The 27,734-nt window shown below is 41.2% G+C and overlaps 1 protein-coding gene across 1 annotated transcript in view; it reads right to left on the minus strand.

The window, feature by feature from the left end:
- The window catches only part of SPOCK1 (SPARC (osteonectin), cwcv and kazal like domains proteoglycan 1), a 384,555-nt gene that overhangs the window by 40,011 nt on the left and 316,810 nt on the right, over positions 1-27,734 (minus strand). Inside the window, exon 5 of the mRNA XM_029583840.1 lies at positions 5,575-5,694. Coding sequence (XP_029439700.1) covers positions 5,575-5,694 — 120 coding nt within the window. The remainder of the gene's footprint in view (positions 1-5,574; positions 5,695-27,734) is intronic.

Genomic DNA, 27,734 nt, shown 5'->3' on the forward strand with positions numbered 1-27,734 from the left:
TGGAAAATTTATGTCAAAGTTTTTAGAAACTTTGACTGGCACACTGAGCATGCCCAGCATGCCACTATCCATCTGTCCATGCAAGGTCCCCTTTCAGTCTCGTAGTTATGGAGTTCTGCTTTTTTGCAGTGTTTTCGGCAAAATCTTGGTCTGTTCTGCATCAGGGTCTCGTAATTTGTAGGTGGTGCAGTAAGCTTCTTTTTCCTTATTTGCTGTCAGCGATGTGTCTCACCTTCTTGTCTGCTGGGCACCCACTGCTTGACGGATACTTTTTACGATCGTGTCATCGGGTTTTCGTTGGTGTCCCCAGTGTCCGTGGACCATGTCCATCACAGATCTGCATGAGGGTTTGTATCCTTTGCCTGGGGGCATTGCATGATGTCTGGGGGTGTCATTTTTGCAATCAGATGACTTTGGGGTGACCAGGTCTCCGCCCGCCTCATGCTCAGACTCCTGGGTTACATGGCGGCCACTGTCCATGTTACATCTCTGGCTCGCTTGCATATGCACAGGGCCCAATGGACCCTGTGGTCCCAGTGGTGGCACACCACCCAGGACCTCCACGTGGACATCCGCGTTACTCCACCACTCCAGGCCTCCTTGTCTTGGTGGGAGAGCCTGCCCAACTTGGAACAGGGGGTTTCTTTCCAGTCTCCCCCTTCCTAGATTGTACTCATCATGGGTATGTTGACCCTGGGATGGGGCACCCATATGGAGGGCCTCTGCACACACAGCCTGTGGTCTGCTCAGGAAGCTCAGTGCCAGATCAACTTCCTGGAGCTTCGAGTGATTTGTTATGCGCTTTGGGCATTCTGGGATCACTTGACCAACAAGGCGGTTTTGATCCAGACAGACAACCAGGTGGCAATGTGGTACATCAACAAACAAGGAGGTACAGGATTGTTTCTCCTGTTTCAGGAAGAAGTTCATATTTGGTCATGGGTTTGGTCTCAGGACATGCTGCTCTGAGCCATGTATCTTGCAGTGATGGAGAATGTGGTGGCAGACCGCCTCAGTTGGGCTTCCAACCCCATGAATGGTCCCTGAATCCAGCGGAGGTGGTGGACCGAATCTTCTGCTTTTGGGGAACCCTAGACATGGATCTCTTTGCCTTCCCCTGTAATAGTAAGGTGACACAATTCTGCTCCCTGTATGGGGGGGGGGGGGGGGGGGGGGACGGAAAACCAGCTACAGACGCCTTTGCCTGCCATTGGGGCAGGGGTCTCCTGTACATGCATCCTTCGCTTCCACTGGTGATGAAGACTCTCCTGAAGCTCTGACATGACAAGAGAACCATGATCCTCATAGCCCCTTGATGGCCGAGGCAGATTTGGTTCCCGCTCCTGCAGGATCTCTCTATCAGGGACCCAATCAGTCTTGGAAATGATCCTCAAGCAGGATCAGGGCAGGCTACACCATCCCAACCTCAAGGCATTGTTCCTAAAGGCTTGGATGTTGAAAGGTTAATCTTGCAGCCCCTTGACCTGAGGGAGAATGTTTCTTGGGTCCTGGTAGACTCCAGGAAGCCTTCTACCAGGAAGTCATTTGGCCTGAAGTGGAGGAGGTTTGCTGCGTGGTGTGAGAGTCACGGTTTGGATCCGTTCTCCTGCTCTAAACTGAAACTGCTTGACTATCTGCTGCACCTGTGGGATGCTGGCCTAAAAACCTCTGTCAGTGTACACCTGAGTGCCATTGGTGCCTACCATTGGGGGTGGATGGTTCACCCATCTCGCTGCAACCCATAGGGGGGTGTTTTATGCAAGGTCTATTTCAATTAAAGCCTCCTCTGTGTCCTCCTGCTGTGTCATGAGACCTTAATGTGGTGTTAGCTCAACTCATGAAGGATCCTTTCGAACCACTGCGCACCTGTGACCTGAAGTATCTAAACCGTAAAGTCATGTTCCTGGTTGCAGTCACTTCAGAGTGCAGGGTCAGTGAGCTTCAGGTGTTGGTGACATATTCACCATACACGACATTCTTTCATGATAGGGTGGTCCTCAGTACACACCCTAAATTCTTGCCTATGGTGGTGACGGATTTCCATCTGAACCAGTCAATTGTCCTGCCCACTCTTTTTCCCAGACCTCATTCGCACCAGGGTGAATGGGCACTGCCAGATTGGATTGCAAGAGAGCCTTGGCCTTCTACCTGGAGCAGACAGCATGCGATAGGCAGTCCATGTAACTCTTTATCTCTCTTGATAAAAACAGGTTTGGAGTTGTGGTTGCCAAGCAAACTCTGTCTAACTGGCTGGCGGACTGCATCTCTTTCTGCTATGCGCAAGTGGGACTGCAGCTTGGGAGCCATGTCAAGGCTCATTCTGGCAGAGCTATGGCTTTGGTGGCTCACCTGAGGGTGGTCCCTGTGTCTGATATCTGCAAGGTTGCAACGTGGAGTTCCCCCCATAATTTTGCTGCTCACTACTGATGGGACAGGGATGGCTGACACGATAGCAGCTTCGGCCAGTCTGTCCTCCGGAATCTCTTCCAGCTGTAGAACCCAACTCTTCCTACCTAGGGCCCTTTGTTTGGGTTCAGGCTGTTTCCCTCTGTTCCCAACAGCACCTCTGTTATGCCCGTTTGGCATCTGCTTGGGTGCATGTTGGTCTGGTTTGTATTCCGGAACAGCCTGTAGCTAGGGATTCACCCATGTGTGAGGTCTACCATCCTGCTTGTCCTAGGAGAGAGAGCAGAGTTGCTTACCTGTAACAGGTATTCTCCTAGGACAGTGGGATGTTGGTCCTTACGAAACCTGCCCTCCGCCTTGCAGAGCTGGGCTCTCCTGTGTTCATTTTATTTTTTCATAATTCTATGTTATGAGACTGAAGGGAGAACCCCTGTGGATGGTGGCAAGCTGGGCGTGCTCAGTATGCCAAAGTTCAAGAAACTTTGACACAAGTTTCCATGCTGGGCTCCATCTGATGATGTAACCCATGTGTGAAGACTAACATCCTGCTGTGCGAGGAGAACATCTGTTACAGGTAAGCAACTCTGCTTTACTCTCTACCAAGGCTTACCATTGTCATCAATTAGCCATCTGCAACTTGTATAAAATAATTTGGAGGGGGGGGGGGGTGGGGGGGTGGAAGGAAGTTTGACCATGTTATCCCCTTGCTGGAAGAACTTCTTTAATTACCTATACTATGTAGGGTGAAATTTAAATGTTATGTCTTACCTTTAAAGCATTTTATAATGGCCACCCACTGTGCTTCGCTAATTTCTTTTATTCTCTAAGTCAACTAAAATGTTAATATTATCTTTACGGAGATCAGGGTTGAAAGGTACTTGCTTTGCTTATCAAGTTCCTATCTTGTCTAATGCTTTGCTCTTTGAAGTACTCCAGGAATCAGACAATCACAAATTTAGGAAAGGTTTATAAATATGTTTATTTTGAGAAGAGTTTAGAAAGTAATGCTTAGCAGGCTATTCTGTTCTACAGCATTATTTTATTTAATTAGATATATTGCCATGCTAATTCATTTTTAAGGTTGATGTATGTTGGGGATTACAGTTTGTCCACGCTGTGTTATAACTATTACTGTTTTTTTTAATGTTTATATAGTTTCATGTTATACTATTATTCATTTTGCAATGTTTGTCATGTTTTATGAATTTAATTTCAACATTATATTTAATTATGCATGTGGTTATATTTGCTGCTTTGATTTTTTACTAGAAAGGCAGTTGAACAAATATTAACTAAACTAAACATGAAATAGTCTCCCAAAGGAGGTGGTAGAGAGGAAAAAAAAAAAAGTATTTGAAGATGGGTAATGCCAGAGACCAAGTAGGGTCTATGGTATTGCTTTAGGACAAGAACATGGACAGACTAGATGAACCTTGCAGTCAGTTTTAGGGATTATTTGCAGTATAGGATACTGTGACAGGGTCACTATGCTAGACTAGATAGGAAGAATAAAGCTAGGAACCAAAGATTCAAGGGAAGGTGGGGGAAGGAAAATACAGCAACACCAGGCAAGAGATGTCCCTTGGTTCCTTCCCCCGGATGTTACAAGAACAGAAGAACCACAGGTGTGGGAGGTTAAGGGTGGGACTTCCCTGGAGCCAATCAGCTGGCAGAGGAGGAGGAGTTTCCACAGGATAAAAAGGACTCCCTAGTAGAGCAGTGTCAGTCTCCTGTGGGGGACTGAGGAGGAAGGATCGGATTTCCTGTCTGCGCTGGGAGATGGCGATGCTGGACATTCCCCGACCGTGTGAAGGACTGCAACCACTATCACAAGGAAGGTGAGCGCGGGGACTTCTGTTGTTGGACATGCGACAAGGATACTTTGCCTGGAGAACTGCCAGTGGGTGGCTGTACCTCTGGGGAAGGGTTGAGGTCCCAGAGGTACGGAGGGAGGTGGCAGTTAGGCCCAGTGGGGCCGGACTCTTGAACTATGGACTTTGAGAGGAACTTCTGAAGCCAGTGGTTGGAAAGTGAGTTGCTGGCTCAGTGGAGAAGGCTTCTGCCTTCCATCCAGGTGGTGAGGGTTCAAATCCCACCAGGGGACTTTTAAGATAAAGACATTTAAACTGCTAATTTGAGTTCCCAAGGGACCAGGGAAGCTTGGTCAAGGTTTGGACCTGGGAACGGACGCAAGCAGACGGTGTACGGACCAGGGAAAGTGTCACAGATACATTTTCAAAGGTTTAATTGAGATCCGTACACATAATGTAAAGAGTTATATAGGTAGACTGGGTGAATCCTCAAAAGTGGATTTTAAGCTCCCTGAAAGTATACTTGTAGGTTCGCAATGCTTGCACTTTAGCCACATCAAAAACAAGTGTTCTGAGAGGCAATTTCTAAGTATGTAGTAGGCAGGCTGCCAACAAGTGCACTTTACACCATTGTTTGACACTATTTAGATATATGTGTATAATTTTAACCACATAATAAGCTGATATACAAATACTATGTACACAGGCGTCATGCATTTGCAATTGGGTTTGGGAAGAGTGAAAAATATGCAAATACTTTTGCATTAAAGTGCCCTCCTGAATATTTACTAGTAGGAGTGAGTGCGTACATATTTTTCATTTTCTTTTGTTTTCTATTTCATTTTCTTCTTGTTTTTCTGTTTTGTTTAATTTGAAATTAAAAAAAACCAAAAACATTGAATAAAAACAAAAAAAAAGTTGCAAAAAAACCCAAACATACCCAAACCCTTCCCAGTTCCTCCTTCAAGCTCCCTAAACTTCTCCCAGATCATCTTTCTCTCCTATCCTGCCAGAGTTAGAAATGTAACTGACTAAGGCTGGCACTATTATTAGTTTGTTCCTATACAAGAAAATGAAACCAGCAGGGTAGGAATGGTCGGGGATTAATCCTACCTTGTGAAGAAAGCTGACAATGGGGTAAGCAGATCCAGGAAGCCTGGGAATCACTAAAGGAAGGCCTAGAAGAGGTTTTTGTTTTTTCTTAAAGGAGACCTGACATTTTTTAAATTAAATTTGTTTTTCTTTTGTTTCATTTTAAAAATGAAAGTTTCCCATTTCAGTTCCAGTGAATATGCATCCAAAATGATTACAATGTTTTATGTTTATACTTCATTTATTTAAAAAGGTATTTTCTCACTGCCTTGTGCTGCTTCTGGACTTGTTGGCTTGATGACTCGATTCGCGTCTTCATGAAGTGCGCCAAACCAGTCTTTTAGTCTTGAAGCAAGGTTCCTCAGCTCTTTGTCTGTGCAAACCACTACAATAAAAGCACAACAGAAAAAAAAAAAGATAATTCAATTACTATATTTTGAGTAAATGCCATTTAGAGAGCAAGCCGAAAACAGTACAGCAAAAGTGCAAAATCTTTGTTGGGGAAAAAGCAGAACATCAATGTTTTTCTTTATCCTATTAAAGAAAAAGCCAGTGAAAACTATTCAAGATGAATGCAGCCTATATATGGCATCGCACTGCTAAGGTGAGGTGATCTATTGGAGGTTTTAAATTGTTTGTCTGGACACAAAAGCTTTATACTTCAGTAAATACCCACTTCTGACACTTCTTGACCCTCTGTGCATTCCTCACTTGTAAGATCACTTAAAAGATATTTTTCACTCTGCCAGCAAGCAGAAGCAAATGTGTTTATTTCCATGGGTAAAATAGTGATTTATCCCATGGAAGTGGTCTGTTGTTATCTGCCCAATATTGTGGAAAAGCTTTCATGCATATGTCCTGAGGTGAGGTGCTCCTGGGGTAGAGCTGGGAAAGGTTTGGACTTATGCCTATGCTTATGGATGCATTCACGTAAAGTCTCCTGAGAAATTTCTGGGTACATTTTAGCAGGTGTAATTCTGTGAGGGCAGTTTTGGTGGGGTAACTTTCAAAGCAAATATAGGCACGTGCTTTGAAAATTGGTGTAACTTGTACGTGTATTTGCTAACTTATTTATGTAGGCTCTTTATAAAATCACCCCTACAATGAATCATCCATCCCATAGATTCGAGGCAGGGTACAAATATATATCAATTATATATCCTTCACAAGTACCTACATTCAACAAATCAAATAGATTAATACAATCAAAATCGAATTCACCCAGAGATCCAATTGATACTGAACATGATGATGTAACTAGAAGGACTAACTAGCACTCCTAAAATTGACCAAAGGCCTTTTTAAATAAATAAGTCTTCATAAGCCACCCAAATTTTAGATATTCTTTCTCAAGTACTTTAATTTTAACTCACCTTGAGCTTGGATTTAGAAAAGGCAAGTAATTGAATCTAAAATACAATCCAGAGCTCTTTTGAAAATGGAGCCATGCCCAGAAAAGCTTATCAAATGTGGGTCAGCTTAAATTTCTTGACTGATGGTGTATAAAACTGGAAATCCTTACTTTATCTTACTTTGTGTCTCAGATTATACCTCCTAAGTTTTTATGTACTCAGAGTTTAGGCCATGGAAGGTCTTAAAAGTTTAAAAAAATGAGGTAAATATTTAGTATGCCAGCAAATTCATCAAAAAAGTTACACAAGTGTCTTTTTCCAGATAATCAGCAGGATTTACGCGCATATGTTCCCAATTGAATATCCAAGGTTAATGTAATGAGCACGAAATTACTTGGATATTTTTAGAACTGTGATTTCTACAGCCTGATTTATGTACATAAATTTAGCTGGATATGTGCACCCTGGAACACCTCAATTAATGTCCCTTCTTGTGTGCATATATTTCGTATGCACAAAATATATGTGGTTTACAGGGGAAATATCAAAAGCTTGCATTTTGTGTGCATAATTCAAAACGTTACCCACACAAAAGCTTTCAATATTGTCCTCAACAGATCTTAAAATGAGACCTAAATGGACTGGTAACCAATGTAGGTATAAGAGTACTGGAAGGTATGTTCTCACGTACCACATTCTGAGACCATCCTAATGACTGTATTCTTGAATATTCGTAGGCTGTGTAATGTTTTCAAAGTTAAGCTTACTGAAAGCGAGTTGAAGCAATCCGTAGCCACCAGCAGCAAAGTATGTAATACCGAACTGAAACCAGACTGGCATGAGTCCAGGATATCACTGAGCTGTGCCAACACAACTCTTTCAATTAATTTCAACAGAAATATAATATTTACAATCAGCTTATAGTTGGTCTCCAGAGATTAATTTTTTTTAATGGAGGCTTATCTAAATCACATTTAAAAATCTCAGATAAAGAGTCAAAGATGCATTGATCAAGGCAGTAAGGAAATCTCCCAGTACATCCCTTGTCCAACAAACAAGTAGATAGTTATATCTTGCTTAATAAAGCAATGGCTTCCTCCCTGAATTCATAGGGTTGGAAAGATCTACCCTACCTAATATATCCCTAGATTTATCAAAATGCTATAAATATAGTGGAAATAATGCCTGTGATAAAAAGGGGTGTGTCTAGGCTAATTTTCTTGCTGCCGCATTGCATAGCTAATTTCCGCAAGGCACAATAAATGTATCGAGAGAGACGAAGAGCACCTTTACATAAATATCAATGTGTCACTCTCCTTTTACACCATTGTAAGAGGGGGCACTGTTAACTCTGAATGGAGTAGTTTGAGGGGGGGGGGTGTGATTTTACATACATAGTAGAAGGTACAAAGTCAACTCCTCTTGTACCATTCATCAATTGAAATGACAGAAAATCTTCAGTGATGTGTACTTTCCTGGTCTTACCTTCTACTATGTATGTAAAATCACTCCCCCCCAAGCCCACTCCGCGTTAAGTGCTCCCTCTTACAGTGGTATAAATAGAGAGTGACATATTGATACCTATGTAAAGTCTGTTTCTCTCTTTTTTTTTTTTTTATAAACATTTTTGCACAGAAAAAAGGTGTAGGTATTTCTGGCGTTAAAACCCACATTGCTGTGCATTACTCTATTGCATTTGACGTTAGGAGCTGCTCATTTCCATTAACTCCGCCCAAACTCCTCCCACTTGCAGATCAAAAGGCTTGATAGTTTCTTTAACTGAACCTAAACTGGCCTTTTGGAGTTTTTGCACTTTGTCTTTAAAAAAAAAACAAAACAACAACCTACTGAAATCCTTGTAGCCCCAAAGAGAATAGGAGGTCATTTATTACCAGTGCGAATCAATTGAAGTTTGTGATGGCACGAAATGAGTGAGATCCTTTGCAATGTTTACCCCTGACGCAGAAAAGGTTCGAAACACAGTGTTATGTCAGGTGCCTCCTGAAGTCTTTCTGATTGAATAATTATTGCTGTTTCTTCTGGACAAACAGAAGGGAAGTATTTGAGGGAAGTCATATGATTTTAGATTTTTTTTTTTTTACTTGCACAAGAAATGTCCAAAAAAAAAGTATTCTGAGACTAATGATTATACATGACCCGGGGAATGCATGTGAGCTCAATTATCTCCATGCTTATGGGTGTTATGGTCTCTAATATTTAACATTGCATCTTCGATGCCTATGGTTTGAATAATTGCAAGCGATATTAATATTTGACAAATATTGTGATTGTTGTTTGCTCATTAAAAGATGACTGTAAGGGTGGAGACTAAGTCTTTCTCCATTGAAAAAGGCAGGCATGCAAGATCTTTACCATTTTCATTTTCTTTTGTTCTACAAATAAGCTTATCTCAAAAACAGTAGCTTTCTGCACTATATTTTTGCTTTCTAGTTCCAGATCTGTTTGTTTAAAACAGTACCGTGTTTTGCTGTACATGAATTTTCACTGAGAATCTATGAAATTTGTCACCTTCAAGTAGCAATTGTTTATTCCCACATTACAGTCTTTTCTCAGTTCATAATTTGCTTTCAGTTCAGTCATTCTCTTGATTGAATAAATGCCTGGAAGGAGGAGTCTTGGTGTGGCGCCATGTCCCATTAAAAGAGGCACTTCATTTCCTCTGCCAGTTTGGAAGGTTGATTAGGCTGAAATGCTTCTACAATACAGTGCTATACACCCTCTGAGGAAGAAAATGACTGTTTGATATAATTGCTTTCTGCATACTTGAAAGCTTGGAATGCATCAGGAATGTTAAGTTACCTCCCTGATGACCGTCCAGGCTCCTGTAGATTCTAATAAATTGTCCCTGCTCCTGACCCAGCTCCTGGAGACACTCAGATGACTACTGGATGCTGCATATCTTGAAAAAAGCCCTGGAATTATTCTATGAAGAAAATGACTTATTAAAAGCTATTGACACCTTTTATAGGGTATACACTGCTCTACCCTAACACCCAAGAAATAAGAACATAAGAAATTGCCATACTGGGTCAGACCAAGGGCCCATCAAGCCCAGCATCCTCTTTCCAACAGTGGCCAATCCAGGCTACAAGAACCTGGCAATTACCCAAACACTAAATAGATCCCATGCTACTGATGCAATTAATAGCAGTGGCTATTCCTTAAGTAAACTTGATTAATAGCACGTAATGGACTTCTCCAAGAACTTATCCAAACCGTTTTTGAACCCAGCTACACTAACTGCACTAACCACATCCTCTGGCAACAAATTCCAGAGTTTAATTGTGCATTGAGTGAAAAATAATTTTCTATGATTAGTTTTAAATGCGCTACTTGCTAACTTCATGGAATGTCCCCTAGTCCTTCTATTATTCGAAAGTATAAATAACAGATTCACATCTACCCGTTCTAGACCTTGCATGATTTTGAAGACCTCTATCATATTCCGCCTCAGCCATCTCTTCTCCAAGCTGAACAGCCCTAACCTCTTCAGCCTTTCCTCATAGGAGAGCTGTTCCATCCCCTTTATCATTTTGGTCGCCCTTCTCTGTACCTTCTCCATCGCAACTATATCTTTCTTGAGATGCAGCGACCAGAATTGTACACAGTATTCAAGGTATGGTTTCAACCAAGCTCACTTTCTGATGAAACTGGCCTGAATGAATAGCCTCTTTAGTAGATTAATATTGTTTTTATATTAAATTGCAAAGACCCATCACACACTTTGTGATGTCCTGCCAAGCATCTACATCCTGTTTGTGCCATCTGAGTCTCCAGCGAGAACAAGGATGAATATAGAAGGGTGCAATGGAAATGAATCCCATTAGAGCAGAGCAGTGGCAATAATTGGGATTCCTTCTATGGGTAAGTTTAAAGGAATAACTAGGTGGCAGGAAACCTGCTTCTTTAAGAAAGCTGTCATGTTCTACCAGCGATCCTGCAAATGGAACTTTACAGATTACAATGATTGTCACAGTTCCCTCATGGTAGTCGGAAGTGCAACTTTCACACCATTCTTCTGAATTTTTTTTTTTTTTACTGGAAAACATCCAGGTTCCCCATCAATTTATTTCAGGAGATTAACATCCAGCAGCAGCTAATATGTATCCTAGGAAAAAAAAATGTGGAAATGTGTCAGAAATAATATTCTGCATTCTCTTTAAGTGCTTGAATAGCCAGATTCAAAGCATTTTCTCTTTCGCCGAGTGAACACATCATTCTACATTTTAAATAGCATCTGCCGCAGGAGAAAACAAGGTTTTACACTTACCGAGTAACCCACGATGTGCTCTCTCCAGTTCATGCCACCTTTTAATATTCCTCCCACTTACGCTTATTAAAAAGAGGTTTGGTGCCTGCTGTCGCCTGTTAAATGTGATGCTCTGACAGTTATAGTGAACTGATCTCTGCTGAATTGCTGCAGTACTTACAAAAGGTAGAATAATGGAAAATCAAGTTGGTTTTTTTCCCCATCCCCATTTTGCTGAATGCATTTAATTATTATATTGTTTTTTTTTTGGGTTTTTTTTTATTGTGGAATGAAAGATGAAGATGGCAAACTATCAGCCAACAGTTCTATATTGATTCTGAATGGCTTTAATGCTGCAGTGCATGCGCGCTGGCTGATGAATCTTTTAGCACTTCTGCTCTGTTTGGTTCTCTCTGCTGGTCCAACAGTGTGTGTGCTGGATTGTACAAACCCCTCCCAGCCCTAACCCTAAGCCTACACTTAAACGAAATACATTCCTTCGATTAATAGCATCTCAGCTTCCTTTTATTCCCCAAATGACTCTGTCCTGATTTGTCCATCAGCCTCTGACTGACAGTCCTCGGTGGCCGGTTTCAAGCAAATTTCCACTGTGAGCCCCGCGCCCTGCCATCTTCAAATAATTTCCTTAGAAGGGCCAGAGGTCTGAGCAGTAGCGCAATAGGAGAAAATCAATGTCCAATTAATTTTTAAAATGCTTCCTGCATGTATAACTTGAAAACATTTATCTAAAGATTAGATTAGCTTTGGACGAAGTGTCCTGGGTTGTAATGTAGCAATGGAGATGGTCTATGCTTGCTTGCCTCTTGTTGGGGTAAGTCAGTCAACAGTAAGTAGTCTGATAGGTAAAAAGAAAAGCAACCAATCTCTGTTCTTTCTTTCTTTATGTTTTAGATACTACAGTAAAAGCAATTGTATTCTGTTCTGCAGTGTCTACTCTAGACCTCCTCCCACCATTTCCTGTTTCTCCCAAAGGTAGTGGAGGGACTGGAGCAGTCACAGAAAGAAACACAGCCTGTGATCTCAGGTTTGCCAGACTCAGCTGAGAGCAGGGAAGGGGCGTGGCATCCTATCTGGATCTATTACACGGAATGCTCTGTTATCCGCCATCTTGCCCGGGCAGCAAAATGACAGGGTGGGGGGGTGGGGATTAGGGAGCAAAGCAGCTCTGCTCTGTCCAATTCAATCTCGCCGCTCCTCCTGTTACCTGCTGCCTGGGAGGAGAGAGGCTGCAGAAGAAAGCAAATTGCCAAATTGGATTAACTGGCCCCTCGTATTTCCCCTGGAGGCCAGATAATAGAGCTTTTACCGTATTCATATTTTAGAAATAGTGACAGCCCTGGGGTCAGTATTCTGGGTTCTGATTTTAAGTGCGCAAAACAAATACTTGAGCAACTGGCCATTTGTTTGTTAATAGTGTGCTTGTCAAAAAACAATTTTCTAAACTCGGCAGATAGGTACAATAATAAAATTGAAAATTCAGAAAAAAATGTGAAAAGCTTATAAAGGATGGAAGTAAAGAACTCGGCTAATTGCTTGACATTTTGATTTTCTGTCTTTTTTTTTTTTTTTTTTTTGCACGTGGTTCTGCGTGTGATGCTCATCACATTTGATTTGCTTTCCGCTCCTTGAGGACACCTTTCAACCAACTGTGCATGGCTGCATACACTAACGTATAGCCACACGCAGTTCTTCGATGGCATTTTATATCTATCCACACTGGAACACATGCAATGCCCTGAAAGCGAATATCTCAATGCATTGCACTCGCATGCTTTTCCTACCAGTTTTGCAATATGTGTGCATATATTTTATGCATGGAAAAGGGTAGGATTTACTTCTGTAAATGCCAATTTGCATGCACAAGTCGGTATATTTTAAAACACGTATGAGTAATTGAAATTTACCAGTTTTCTGACCCTTTTACCAGTTCACCCGGTCCTTCTCATCAAGAGACTCTCCTGGTTCCCACACCATCTAGGTTCCCCATCAATTCCCACCCATGTTCACCCAGACCTCCCCACCCAATCAATAATACACCATAAACAAGTCCGATATCTATTATGCAAGATAATTAGCAAGTGTAAAATTCTGCAAGTTAGTTGCCAAATGTACGCGCATAAGTCTCTTATAAAATAGCACCTTAGGTGCGTAACTGTTGCCTCCGCTCTGGAACGCTCCAGACTGCTGCTTTTGTTGCATATATGTGTGCGTGAAACGTGAAGTACACGTGTACTTTTGATGTTTATAAAATACCGATTATGCAAGTGCAAGCTACTTATGCACATACATACTTATTTTTATGTGCAGAACTTTTAATGTTGACACATGAATGACTTCTGCTTTTGCTCTTGACATGTTAGACTGAGCACATTTTTATTCAGTGCTTTGGCTTTTTACTTTAAGATTTGCTTTCTCTCTTTCTTTTTTTTCTTTTTCTTATTTTTTCCTGTCTTTCTCCCTTGCCTCAGTAGATTTCTGTTTTCTTCTTGGCTGGGCCATTCTGTATATTTTAAGTTAAATTAAATACTACTGCTCCAGGGGGTGTTCTTTGCTGTTTGAACCATCTAAACTCTGCTCTGTAATTGAAGAGCAAAGAGCTCCAGTGGCAGTGATGTTCTTGGTAGCTGAAGACATTTGAATCAGGCAGATTTTAAGGCCTGATTAGAGTCTGACAGACATTTTGAATTTCCCCCAGATCTACTGAGAATCAGCCCAAAATGTTTCTATTGGATGTGGATGAAAATTGAAAAAAGAAAGTCAGAAGCAGATTTGTAAAATGCAGTAGCTAAATGTACATATTTTTAAAAATTTTGTAGGTTTCTTATTATATCTATGGAAAGGATTATTAAACATTTATTCCTGAAATGTATTTTGTTATGTATGTATGTTTGTATCTTGCTTTGAACTGAGGAGAGTGAGAAATATGTTATTCTTCTTCTTAATAATAGATTTGCTTTGGCCTGGCAGTTTCTCATGTACTGTATTTTCATTGTGGTTATCCTGGAACCCTAACTGGATAGGTGTTGTCTACAGGAGAGGGTTGGGAAGCACTCATTTATGACCATCAATTTTTCACTTGACCCTTAAACTACAATGCAAATTTCTTTCCAGCTGATACCCCAGGGAAAATACCTTATTAAACAGAGCACTTAAATTGTAGCCAGCTCAAATTCAGCTCTCTGGAAATGTCACATAGCTCTTTCATACCTTACATACAGGAGATGTGCACAATGGGTAAAGTGGAATTGGAGAATCCAGTTGGTAGATTTGACATTTTTCCAGCCATAAATATCCTCTTGGTGACTATAAAGGTTTGAATTGAGCTGAATAAGGGGCTGAAGGTTAGCGAAGAGGTGGAAGGAAGGGGTTTGTGTGTAATATATTTCTTGGCTGGTTGTAAAGCGTAGGAATGTGAGCATGATGCTCCTTCACAGTCGTTTTCTACAGTGAAACAAACCAGTCAGTAGGAACAAGAAGACATGAGCATGCCTGTTGTTATCTACTATCTATGTATCATTGATGCATACTGTCTCTTTATGATCATTTATCTGGTATAATTTTTTATATAGACAACCCAGAAACACTACCTTTTATTTAGAAAAGCAAATCGCGAAAGATTCAGAGGATTCCTCCCATTCTTTCTATAGTGGGACATCTTCTGAAACAGAGAGCCATGATTTACTCATGATGTCCTTGATGGAAAGATAGGATGGGGTGGCGTGCTCCTTAGAATAGCATTCTCGTCTATAAATTTCAAGGCAAACCTAATCTGTAGTGTTCTGCTGCAAACTGGTATCGACCACTACAGGTGGGCATCTCGCAACGCTGGATGTAATTTCTGCCTCTGAGATGGTTATATCTGCAGTGTTTTTTGGGCATTCTCAAACTCTTGGCTAGCAGTGCCAACAAAGCTTATGGTTTTGATGTCCTGCTATGTACTTTACTGTCCTCAAGACGGAATATTCCCTACAACAAATTCTCTAGCATTAAACAAAGACAAAAGAGAACAGGGTTCTTGAAAAATCTGTAAATTGCTACAGTTGGCATAAGGACATGGTGAATAAAATGGAAAATGTCATAATGCCGCCAGGTTCTTATGGCCTGGATTGGCCACTGTTGGAAACAGGATGCTGGGCTTGATGGACCCTTGGTCTGACCCAGTATGGCATTTTCTTATGTTCTTAGGACAATGTAAAAGCACTGGATTCTTATGTGAGGCATATATATCCTCTTGAGTAAATCCTGGGGAAAATCTGTGTCACTTCAGCTACTTTAATCGTAGCATTATTTTATCTGTTCTTTTTCTTTTCCCTTTACTTAATCTTCCTAATATGTAGGGACCTTTTGTATTCTGTTATTTTATTTTCCCTAGGAATAGGGAGGTTCATATTCAGAACTAGTTTGGCTAACTTTGGAGGTATATTTAACAGTGAAACTGCACTATTGAATATAGCCGACTATCTTAAAGTTAGCCTTCTAACTTTAGGGCAGCTCTTTGTCCCGACCAGACTTAGCTGGGTAAACATATGGCTATCTCTGAATATTAGAGTTAACCAGTTAACTTAGCCGGCTAACTAGACTCCTCCCTTTTATGCCCTCGGAATGCCCTTAACTTGGCTGGCTAACTTATTAGGCGGCTTGAATTTAGCTGGATATGTGCCAAATATTCATTTTAGCCAGCTAAACTTCTTTTGAATATGGACCTCTTCAATGTTACAACAAAAAATCAGTGGTCCATTAGCTTATTAACTGGTACTCCAACGAAAAGTGAATTACAGTAGTCCAGCCCTGTGATTATAATTGCTTGAAGGATTGTTCTAAAGTCTTTAAGTTCTAGTAAAGGCTTTAATCTCTTTAACACTCACATCTTGTAGTAACCTAATTTTGCTAAGCAGGAGATATGTGTTTTCCTGTTTAGTCTCTTGTTTAGTAGAACACCCAGATTACGTACGCTGTCTGTCCATCATATCAGAACGAGGGAGAATCATCACAATCTGACTTCCTTGGTAAAACAATGAGCTCAGATTTGGATACATTCCATGAGAGTTTATTGGCAGATAGCCATTTCTTTATTGCTGATAGGGATATTTCTAAGTATTTGAAAGAATTCTCAATTGAGATCTCGGTAGGAATAAAAAAATTGAATATCATCAGCAAACAGTCTGAAATTTAATCCTAATCTCCTTAAGAGTTTACATAAGGGGACCCATATAAATATTGAAAGGCTGACAATGAAGTTCCTTGTAGCACTTCTGTCTTCAATATCATCCAGTCTGAGGATTTATTTCCTATCCTAACCTTAATTTGGCTATTCAGTAGGAAACAATGGAACCAATTTTAAACCAGCCCTGATAGTCCAAATTCTTCTAAACCTGCTACATGGATCTCGTGGTCTACATGTCGAATGCAGCAGGTAGGTAAAATGGGAAAGTAGAGAGCTCTTGTTATCATATTCTGTTTGTCCATGGATGATTTTCAAAGACAGCAGTTACCTGCAACTCTTTCACAACTTCTTTTATTTCTGGAAATGGTAAAGGAACATCTGTTTCATTGTCCACATGCTATCCTCGATGGAATGAAATTGAGGACCCTATAGTGACATCTATCGCAAATCCCAGTGGTGCTTTCACGCTACACCAATTACTGGACGGCAGCGTGACTAGAAGTGGCAATGACACATCACCAGTTTGTATTTACTCAATATGAGCTTTCAATTGGACCATTGGGGAAACTGCAGACAATTTATAAATTTAAAAAAAAAAAAAAAAGCAAAAAAACTGGGGATGTTTCAGGGATAGATCCAAACCCTCATCCGAATAATGGCAGGCAGTAAATCCGATCGGATAAACTAAATCTTTTTACAGTGGCAGTTGAGTAAATCTGACATATTCATAACTCAGCTTGAATAATCTCAAGTTTGCACCTGTACGTCTGGTCTGGTCCCTGGTGTGATTGTTTGTAGATTCATGTTAGAATATTCACGCTTAGCGAGTAAAGTACTAACCCATGGGTGTAAGTTTACCATGGAGGCTAATGAGCTCATTTTGTATCCGTAGCTCAGCTGCAAGTGAAATGTTCCACGAGACGCCACAGTCGGGAGCTTTTGTGCATTCCTGGCTGTGGCAATGTGTGAGACGTTTCTCTTGCTGGTGGCCCTGTCAGCGGCTGTCATGTTTTAAAGGGACCACACGATCTGCCATCCCTGTAGTAACAACTCCCTGGTAGTGGTAGTGGGCTCCCTCCCCCCCACGACCCCAGAATCCCTCGGCCTAAAAAGTTAAAAGCTGAGGAAGGGTAGGTCTGGTTGTGTTAAAAACTTACCACAGGCATTTCTGTTGGGCATAATGCTTTTTTTTTTTTTTTTTTAAATTATAGCAATATATGCAGTGGCCACTCTGGTAAACGTGGACCACATAATAATTTTCAGTTCTTTATTCTTTTCAGCTTCCCCCTTAGACACCCATTTCCAACACCACAAAGCAATTCATAGGAAATGAATATTCACTTAACAGTACAATGCTGTGACTCTGGTTCCTCCAGCCCAGCTAAAAGGAAGCTTAATAGGTTTGCTGCCTTAATGTTTCCAGAAGGAGTTTCATTCTGAGAGAAATTATTGAATCTGCAATGCAAAGCAAGCAATCTATGCAGCAAGAAAAATTCCTAGAGTGGTTTTTCAGAAGTGCTGTTGGTTTCATAAAGGTGCACAAATTACCTAGCTGCGGCTCATAAAATCTGTGCACAATCAGGATCATAAAGTTTGATTTCCCAGAGTCAGTCCATGTGGCATGTCTAATTTTTCTTTAGGAGGATGTTCTCTTGGCTTATTTGGTTAAAAAGAGTTTGAGAGCTTGGTAGCCTGAAGACAGAGAGATGAACCAGTTTTTCTGCCTGAGAATCCAGGGTGTGAAGGAGACAGGGTGTTCTGTGGTTTCCTAGAACAGGGATGGCCAACTGTGGTCCTACAGAGCCACAAACAGGCCAGGCTTTTGGGATATGCACAATGAATATGCATGAGATAGATTTGCATGCACTGCCTCCACTGTACACAGCTCTATCTCGTGCATATTCATTGTGGATATCCTGAAAACCAAGCCTGTTTGTGACTTGAGAACTGGAGTTGGCCACCCTTGCCCTGGACTTTAACCTAAGAAAAGTCAGCAGACTGTCAGCACTCATGCAAGTGTGTTGATATTTAGTTGTCTATCCAATGTATAGATTAATAATGTTGCCATCTGGTTCCAGTTTTCTAGGGTTGATTGATCCATTCCTTCTTTTATCCCACTGCATGTATGGATTTCCCTACTGAACAGGCCAAGTCCGTAGATGGAGTGGGGTTCAACCAGCATGGGATTGACCTATCCTGAAATAATTAAGCCAGTTGGCAACCCTAGATAAAATGTTTTAGTCCGTATTGGATGGTGAGGAACAAAAGATGATTAACTGGTCTGGGTGCATACTTTATTTCAATTACTGCTACAACCAGTTTGTATTGATTTGCGCATATACATTAATAAATTCACTCTTAAAATATGCAGCCTTAAAATGTACTATTAAAAAGCATCAGAATAGTACTTTATTATTATATGTAAGTGCACGTATAGTTAGCAGAATCAGCAAAATATGCTAACCACTAACAAAAACAACTATATGCAATAAATCCCATGAATGTTCCTTATGAATAGCCTAAAAGCCAGAATTATTGATGGTGCTTGAGGGCTTGCAATAGCCATTGCTGTACTAGGGATTGAAGAACTAGTTAAGATGTATTCCTGCCCTCCCCTGTGAATCAATCAGAGACTCAGTCTGGAGAATGTGGACTCTTATGATTCTGATCCAGTTCACTTACTTGTGCTCCAGGTAATCTCCGCTTCCTCTGACATTACTTCAGACTCGCTGCCTGGAATCTGTAATTGCATTATTGCTGGTTCTGCAATTTTGTTATTGCTGGTAGAAATGTCTCCCCAGGAATGAACCTTGTCACTTAAGGTGACTTACAAAATTCTTCCATTAAGGGTTCTATAATATGTTATAATAAATGTTAGCAGCTCAGCTTTTGAATGGGGACTTTCAAAAACTCTGCTATGTATTTTAATGCAATGTGACACACAAAGGTCCTCAAGACAGCGCTGAGTCAGAAAACAGAAGGAAAGCATTCACTTTGTACTAAAGCACATTTTTACGACGTGTATGCTCTATGCAGAAAGAATGTCTCATTTGTTCAGTCTTGTTGCCTTTCAAACACGTCCACATTTTCTTTGCTCTGAAGGACTTCACAAGTATCTTTCCTAGTATATTTTCTGCATAATAATATGGGCCATCGTTGTATCATTGTTACACTGGAACCAGCAGGCATGGCCTATTTTCTACTGCAGTTCGGTTTCCTGAGATTTCCCACTTCCCTGTTGCTGTGGTTCTGTAGAGCGTTTTTTTTTTCTTGCCCTTTTAACGCAGTGTAGCATTTGCATATTGTCTCGGGGAATTCTGAGCAACATTTTCCTTAATCAACAGAATGGATTGGTCTCCTGGTTTCAAACCTGAGGAATCAAACTCTAAAATTGGTTTAAAAAAAAAATAAATTACCCTTTCCATATTTACAGTCTCCAAATATTAACCTAGAATGTTTGAACTCGTCTCCCAATTCTGATATTTTTTTTTTACCTTGTTAATTGCTGTAATAGAAATTCAAAGTGTACTTTTAAGGAGTAATGTTCTTTTACCATGAATTTTGCACCAATTTTCAAAAAGCATGTGCATACCCTCACTTTTAAAATGATCTTGGGAAAGCTACCCCCATATACTTACACCTGCTAATTTGTGCATACTTTTGAGAATTTTAAAAGTTATTTATGTAAATGCAAGACTCTCTCCGCCTCCCCCACCCCCCCATCTCGGTCTGGGAACGTCTCTTCTCACTGCAGGTAAAGCTGTCCGGGCAGTGGCACGCCTCGCATAAGCTTAGCCATGACCAAGGAAGGCAATTTTCTAAAAGGCCCGCAGAAGAAGATTTTAAAATTGTCCTCCCTATGTACAGACACAAACCCTGAGTTGTATGTCAAAGCAATGGTGCTGAGTAAAATTATTTCACGAGGACTAACGAATGTGTGGAATGCAGCAGCTTATACAGAGACACGCTGCATCCATTCATGTAGGACGTGGTCAGTTTCTTAAGGCATCTAGTGTAAAGAAAGACTTAGCTACAGCCTTGGGTTGCCTGGGAGAAGCAACCTGGCTGATACTTTGATTACTGGAGGATTTTGCCTGGGGCAGTTCATTTTGCTGCTTGGGTGGGGGAGGGGAAAAACAAAGGGGACCAATCATTGGGTTTTATTTTTTAACCTGGTTTAAAGTAAATAAATTAATACTAATGTGTTTTATTCTATCACTGCTATTAATTGCATCAGTAGCATGGGATCTTCTTGGTGTTTGGGTAATTGCCAGGTTCTTGTAGCTTGGTTTGGCCTCTGTTGGAAACAGGATGCTGGGCTTGATGGACCCTTGGTCTGACCCAGCAGGGCAATTTCTTATGTTCTGTTGCAGTTGGTGTTCAGCCCAGCAGGTCACTTTCATGGGCTCGGGAGGTCAGGATTTAGCCAACACCTTTTTAAAAAATAGGGGATTTTGGGGGGGGGGGGCAGAGGGGCAGCAGCACCTGCTTAGCAGACTAGTTTTTTTTTTCCCCCCCCAATATCCAAAAGACCAGTGAATGGCAAAGTTACCCGAATTATTTTATCTCTAACTTTAGCAGAGTATACTCAACTGGAGACTTCACCAGTTAAGTCCCGCTGAATATCTCAACCAGTTTGCTGGTTAGCTTTTTAGCCAGCTAATAACCCACACGTCTCACCCCTGAAGATTGATCTTGCTGCATTTAGCATTGCTACCCAGTTGAATAGGCTGAGATAAAATGGCTTTCCAGAGCCTGACGGCCAGTGGCAGAACCATGTGGAGAACTAATCCAGTTCTGAATGATGACCTCATCCTCTCCCACCGATATTAAAGGCTTCCATTTTTTATTGTCATTATTATAGGGCATTACATCATGCCATAGCTTAATACATATTTTTATTCCTTTTTCTCTAAGTGGTACAATATCTTTTGATGAAAGCTTCTGATGCAAGTCACATTTTAAGAGGTTTACATATCTCTCTGCTCTTGTGAACAGGACTCCCTTACTAACAATTGATGACTTCCACTTTTCTCCATTGGAACATGATGAAGGAAACGCCTGAGTTATTTTACTTGTAGAAACTTATTTTCTCCTCCATTAGCCTTTTTTGTATGCATAGTAGATTTTTATTTTTTTCATAATGTTTATAGTTTTTTTGTTTTTTTGTTTTTTAATTTTATTTTCATATTCCCTGCTGTTTTTATCACAGCTGCTTACCACCATGGCGTCATTAAAATAAAATCCTACATAACTCTAAATTATTTTAAAATATGGAGAAAGACAGCACTTAGAAAACAAGACATTCTAGCACAGTGGTGTCTGGATATATTGGTGATCTCCCACTGGAATATTTCCAGCAGTTTTATAGGAAAACTGACAGAAATTCAATGAGGAGGTACAATCAAGGCAGCATGAATATTCAAAGACTTGGCCGGGAGAAAAATAAGGAAATATCTCTGCCCTACTTGCTTGTTTTTCCAATCTTCTATCTACCCTATTCTGGCTGTTCATGGCTGAGTGATCGTGGTCCCTGTGGCCTTTTCTTGACAGACAACTACAGCGGTTTGCTGTTGCTTTCTGCAGCCCACAATAACCCGCTCTTCACTAGTGGTCCTCATGGCCGGTATTAGCCAAACTTGGTCTTGCTGAGCTTCTAAGATTTAACCAGTTCAAACTCTCCTAGGTCAGTGTTCCTAGAGTCCTTGCTGTCGAACCTGCCATAAAATGACAGTGGTGGCCGTAAGGATGATGCCGAATTATAGGAAGTTAAATGCAACAAATCAAAGGGAGAGGCAAAGTATATGTGCATAGAGAAGCGTCTTTCAAACCAGTGCACACATGCGTCGGTCTGCACCCAGGGACACGGCTGTTTTATAACTTGAGTGAGTATATGCGCGCTTGTTATAAAATAGTCTGGCCGTGCGCCCATGTGCACAAATCCCACTTCTACCATGTAATTTGGGGAATTTTAAAGTATGCACGCCCCGACGCCATTCCCAGTTTTACCAGTTTGTCCCCAGTTTAAGAGACAGTTCCTCCAACCCCCCTGGTTCGATAGCCTTCACTCCACCCAATGATCCTCAAGCCTTAAAACCCTGCAGATGTACCTATTTTTCTTTTTTTTTTTTTTTTTTACTTACACATCATCCATAACACATCAGTCCAAGCTTGACTCTGTATATTTCAAGGCGATCTATTATCCAAGAGTGTAGGATGCCATCAAAAGCTTTCTTAGAATTAATCCGTGCTATTTCGAAGTTTTGACCTTTTGGCCACGATGGTTTCATTCAGCATCAACTGGTCTATGGTTCCATATGCTCCTCTTTTGCCACCCTTCTATTCTATCACCATGATGTTATCAGAGTAGATAAGATCATTTATTCTATCAGAATCTATTGCACTGAACGGCTTATAAAGGTAAATTTTAAAGGCCGGACACATGCCAAAACTGGGAGATATGTGAATATGCTGGGCTGGCACGCACCAAGCAGATTTTAAAAGCTGCCCGAGTACGTTTTAACAGCACCTGTTTCCCTGTAGAACTGCCTTGGTTCCTCATTAAAAGATGATTTTTAAAAGAGGTGTGTGCACAAAAATTAGCAGATGTGCGTGCATATAGCACATGTGTGTGTCTCTCCTATTTTATAAACCTTGCACGTAGGCACTCAACTACTGGAGCATGAATAAATTGGTGCGCTTAAATAAGAGCCTGGATATAAGGGTCATGGTTAGAGTCAGGGCAGGAGCATTCTGGAGCAGGCCAACAGTTATGTGCATAAGTTGCTATTTTATAACCAATGCAAGCGGCATGCGTACAGCTGTTACCTGCGCCCATTGACTTCTGCTATTTATCAGGTGTAACTCTTTATAACAATTACTGACTGGGTGATGGTTTGGGTAATCCGGGGGAATGCAGGTTGAATAACCGGGGGTGCGTGTGTGTGTTCTAGATAATTTAGAGATAAACAGGGCAAACTGGTTAAACTGGTTATATTCTGCACACGCACATATTATCAAATTACCCCTCTTGTGCTTGTAAAAGCTGATAAGGAAAATGCACGATTAGTCGATGCTCATGCAAGTGCTTAAAATTAGGGGCATGCATGCGCGTGAAGAGGTATATTTTGTATAACATACGTGCACCTGCATGAACAATACAAAACACTAGGGCATGTGCGCTCACACCCACATCTGCACGCACATGGGCACTCATACACTCGTTTTAAAGTTATTCCCCCTGTTTTATTTTGGTGCCTCTCATTTCTGTTTGCTTCCTATCTGCACAGCTTTTGTGCTTCTGCTGTTATTTTCGATTTATTATTGAAGAATATGAATTTAAGGTCATCTTCTGTTAGTGCAGCATTTTTCAGCTTGATGTTTTGGGCTTCTTATTTTCGGTGTCCTTGATCCTTTGAGGTACTCGTCTACTAATGACACTCTACATGCAGTGATTTTTTTTTTTCCCTTCATATGTTTCCTTCCCACGGAGGAGGAGTAATCTTTCTCCTTTCTTTCTCCTCTTATGTCCTTGTTGGGAGGATTCTCAATAATGCTTTTATTTTCTTAATGATATTGTATTTCTCTGATATAACAGATGATCCCTTTATGTAGGTTTATGGCCTTGTTGATCTTACCTGTCATACCTTTTACTTTGAGTGCTAGGTTTCATTTAAGTAGTCTTTCCCCTCCCCTGGATCCCAGCATATGTATCCTTCTCCACTTATCCATCCAGGAGCTCCAATGCCAGTGCCTCCATCTCATGGTCTGTCTCCAGCCTTTCCTCTTAACTGTGCTTTCTGGCCTGTCTTACATTGTTCTTGCCTTTCTGTGTTGGATCTGATGTTTCACCTGTTACCTCCTCCAATTGGCATGGCTGTTTTGGCACTTTTCGTCTTGTGCTCCTTGACTATTCTAGGATCTTGATTTCTGATGCTCCTTGGATGCTTTGGCATTTCTCTTCTTGATCTGGCACCTCTCTTCTGAGACTTTTAACCATATTCTCTTTCTATTTCTCTTTATACATCATTCCTCAGGTCCTGGACCCCGGCATATATATCTATCTCCACATAAGCCAAGGGCTCTACTGCCAGCCCAGTTATTTCTTGGTCTATCTCCTGCTTATCCTCTTTACTTTGCTTCCTGGCCAGTCTTAAATTTCTTTCGCTCTCTTGTGTTGCACCACATCATTCATAAGTGTCTCACCTCCTCCAATTGCTCTGGCTGTTTTGGCGTCTTCCCTTTGGTGCTCATTGGTTGTTCTGGCATATTTCCTCTGGTGCTCCTTGGCTGCTCTGGCACTTCTTTTCTGGTGCTTTTTGGTTGTTCTGGCTCCTCTTCAGTTGATCAAGTTGTATCAACACCTTTCCTCTTGCATTTCTTAGCTGTTCAGGCATCTTTCTTCTGGGGCTCTTCATCAGATCTTCTCTTTTTCTTGCTATTTCTTTTTCTATAATCAACTCTCAGCTGCTTTAAGATGTCATTACTGTTGTGGTCCTTTGTAATGTGTGTCAATAAAACAAGATAGTTCAGACCTCATAAAGTGTGTGGATTGTTGTTCAATTTCACTGCCCGAGTACAAGAACACAACCATAGAGGGCAGAGTTGTCCTAACATAACGAAGAGCACTCGAGCTGGCCTGGTAGCTCAGTGGCAGTGCTGTGCACAACTTTGTGGAGGTTCCTCAGTTTGATGCCCGCGTCGGGTTGGCTGAAACCGGGAATGCTGCGGAGGTAGCATTCTTAGCCTCTAGGGGAGAGGAGTCAAGGTCATCACTCAAGTGAGACACCTAAGCTGATAAGTAAGGGGGTGAATTGTATGGCACAGCAGATACTACCATAAGCTTGCTGGGCAGACTGGATGGATCATTTGGTTCTTTTCTGCCATCATATCTGTTTCTCTGTTTCTTTGTAACTGGATTCAAAGGCAGGGTTGGGTTTATTTACTTCCTGTGCTGCTAAATATGGATTTTACATCTTGTTACTGTGTGATGTTTCAGATACTTCTTGCAGGTAGTCAAGCATAAATCTATTGCTTCACCAGACTAACAATGCCATAGTGGGAATGCCCCATTTCACTCATCATGTCCCTTCCCCAATCAACACCATGATGCCATAGTGTTTGAAATTACCAAAACGTGCACCTCCATTGTTGTCATTTCATTTTAAGATGGCAATCCGTGTTCAAGTATTGTATTATTGTTGTATCTAGTTAAAGTATCTATTGTAGAAGTCTGTACTATGAAGATTGGCTCTACAATTACTGACTCTTAAGTTGAGCATTTCCTGGTGCTATTATTCCATTCTTTCAAGCAGGGATTTTGGAAATTTAGCTTGCCATCCAATGGCCAGAAGCCAAGACCTCTGCTATCCTTTGCAGAAAAGAGCTCAGCTACCTTGAAGGACCCCCCTTAGAACTATAAACCGCAGCTGGGGGGGGGGGGAGGGGCACACAGCCTAGTGAAAACAATTGATCCTTCTGGTGCTTTCATGTAAACATATTCAGATCTGTGCACCCCCTTTTTATTGCTCTCCGAGGATGGCCTGTCCCCCTCTCCCTTTTTGCCCTGTGGCCCCTGCTTCCACATGTCGTCATAAAACCGATAAGCCGAAGAGGCTTTGATCCGCGCTCCCTTAAACACGCCCTTGGAATTACTTCACTACTGCTGTCAGCCTCTTCAGTGCACTTGTCTAATTTACAGATACTCTAGAAATCTTTGAACTGTTCTTCTGTGCTCTTGGGCATCTTATAATTTATTGAAGGCGTATCTTTTTTGATATATTGGAGCTATTAAAATATTTAACAACTGATATAAAACCACAAGATAAGGTCAATACCACGCAGCATGGTTATAAAACCAAAGGAAAGATATCCTTCGGAATTAAAAAAAAAAAAAAAAAAAAAAGGCAATGATCTGTGCAGAAGAACTGGGTTTTGACAAGATGGGCTTTAAATCGCCAGTGAGGATGCTTAGCAATGGCACAGCTACTGCGGCAGAGTTACAGGTATTTTTAAGTCATTTAAAGATAAGTTATTACTGTGGTCACAAAGTAGGTCATTTTTAAAAAAAAACTAAATAGTAAAAAGAAAATCCCTCTTCAGTGCCTGTTTCAGGATGGTTTTACGCTAACATGGAAACAATCTGATTCTCATTCAAACTTTTAATAGTTCTAGGAATAATTAAATAGCCCAAACTGGAGCTAATGAAGAATCAGCAAAGTGCAATGTACTGAAAGCACCAACAGCCCTCATTAAAGTCTAATTTCTGAACTGTCCTTTCAAGCCAATCTCTTCTCAGTTCTCACAGGTGTTGTTATGAATAATTGTTTAATCAGGGTGGTTATGGATCAAGACCCTCGGTGTTTGCAATTAATATATTTTGTGGCAATCCCAGCCAAGCAACCTCTGGCAATAAAGAGATGCTTGTGAAAAGGCTTCAAATTACGTCAAAAGGAAGACAGTGAGACTAGAGATGCAAAGATTTTGAACTTTGCTAAAAAGCCAAAAGATACCTTTTTAGTCTAGATGTTCACCTTGTCACCGATTGTATGATGTATATTATGAAACCAAAATATATACATTTTTGGTGATGGGGTACCCAGTTTTGCCCCTTTCACCTGAAGTGGTTGCCCCTTTACTAGCATGGCATTAGTGGCCTCACCAGATCAGCTTGCCAATCGTTGTGTCAGAGGCCTCTAGCCAGACTCTTCCTCCTAAGCGTGAGGTCGGTGTGGGGTGTGTGTGTGTGTGTGTAGCGTACCACTCCCCATTGGGAGATGTTTGAGTGTAAACAAAACTCCTGTGCGTAAGTGATATGGGGACAGTCGAGAGAATGACTGAAGGTGTGCAGGTGTCTCTCATTGTGAAGGGTGATTGGTGGGCCTTATCCCTCCACAGGCAAGGTCCAGTGATTCCAGAGAGATTGGGAAGTTTCCGAGAACATTTCAGAGGCTGAGGGGGCCCCACAGAGAAAAGGATTCCTCAGATTCTGCTATGGGTGAGCATACCAGAGAGCCCTAAGGAAGAACAATCTGCCTGGGAGAATCCATAGAGTGTTGGTTGATCAAGCAAGTCCATCAGAAGCTCACCTTAGAGTCGGAACAGAGGGGATTCAGCTACCCAAAAGGTCCAAGAGCTGACTTGTTTGGGGAGAGCATGCAAAGAGGAGAAAGAGACAGAGACAGTGTCGCACGTTGTGCTATTTTTTAATCTTTATTTGCTGGAGTGCACTGCCCACTGGTGTACTGTGTTTGGACTTTGTTTCCTCACCGCCAGTTTCTGCAGGAAAGACTTTTATTATGGATGTCGGCTTTTTTTTTTTTTTTTGGAATGATTTTTTTGTGTGACTGAACTGATGAGCAGAATAGCCCCAGAGAGAGAGGAAAAATTCTACGGGCACCAAAAAGTCTCCCCCCCCCCCCACCCTGTATGTTTGCAATTAACATATTTTGAGTGGTCTGTGACCCTCCCCGTGAACCCCAGTGCTAACGGGGACTGCATTTGGATACCATTAAAATTTGGATGCCTAAAATACATCTTCCATCCTTAATTCTTGTTCACGTCTTTGTTCCTTAGTCTGTTCTCTAAGCCTAGCATGTTCTGAAAGCTTCTACCAGCTT

The sequence above is a fragment of the Rhinatrema bivittatum genome, chromosome 18, assembly GCF_901001135.1.
Source record: "Rhinatrema bivittatum chromosome 18, aRhiBiv1.1, whole genome shotgun sequence".
NCBI classification, from domain to species: domain Eukaryota; kingdom Metazoa; phylum Chordata; class Amphibia; order Gymnophiona; family Rhinatrematidae; genus Rhinatrema; species Rhinatrema bivittatum.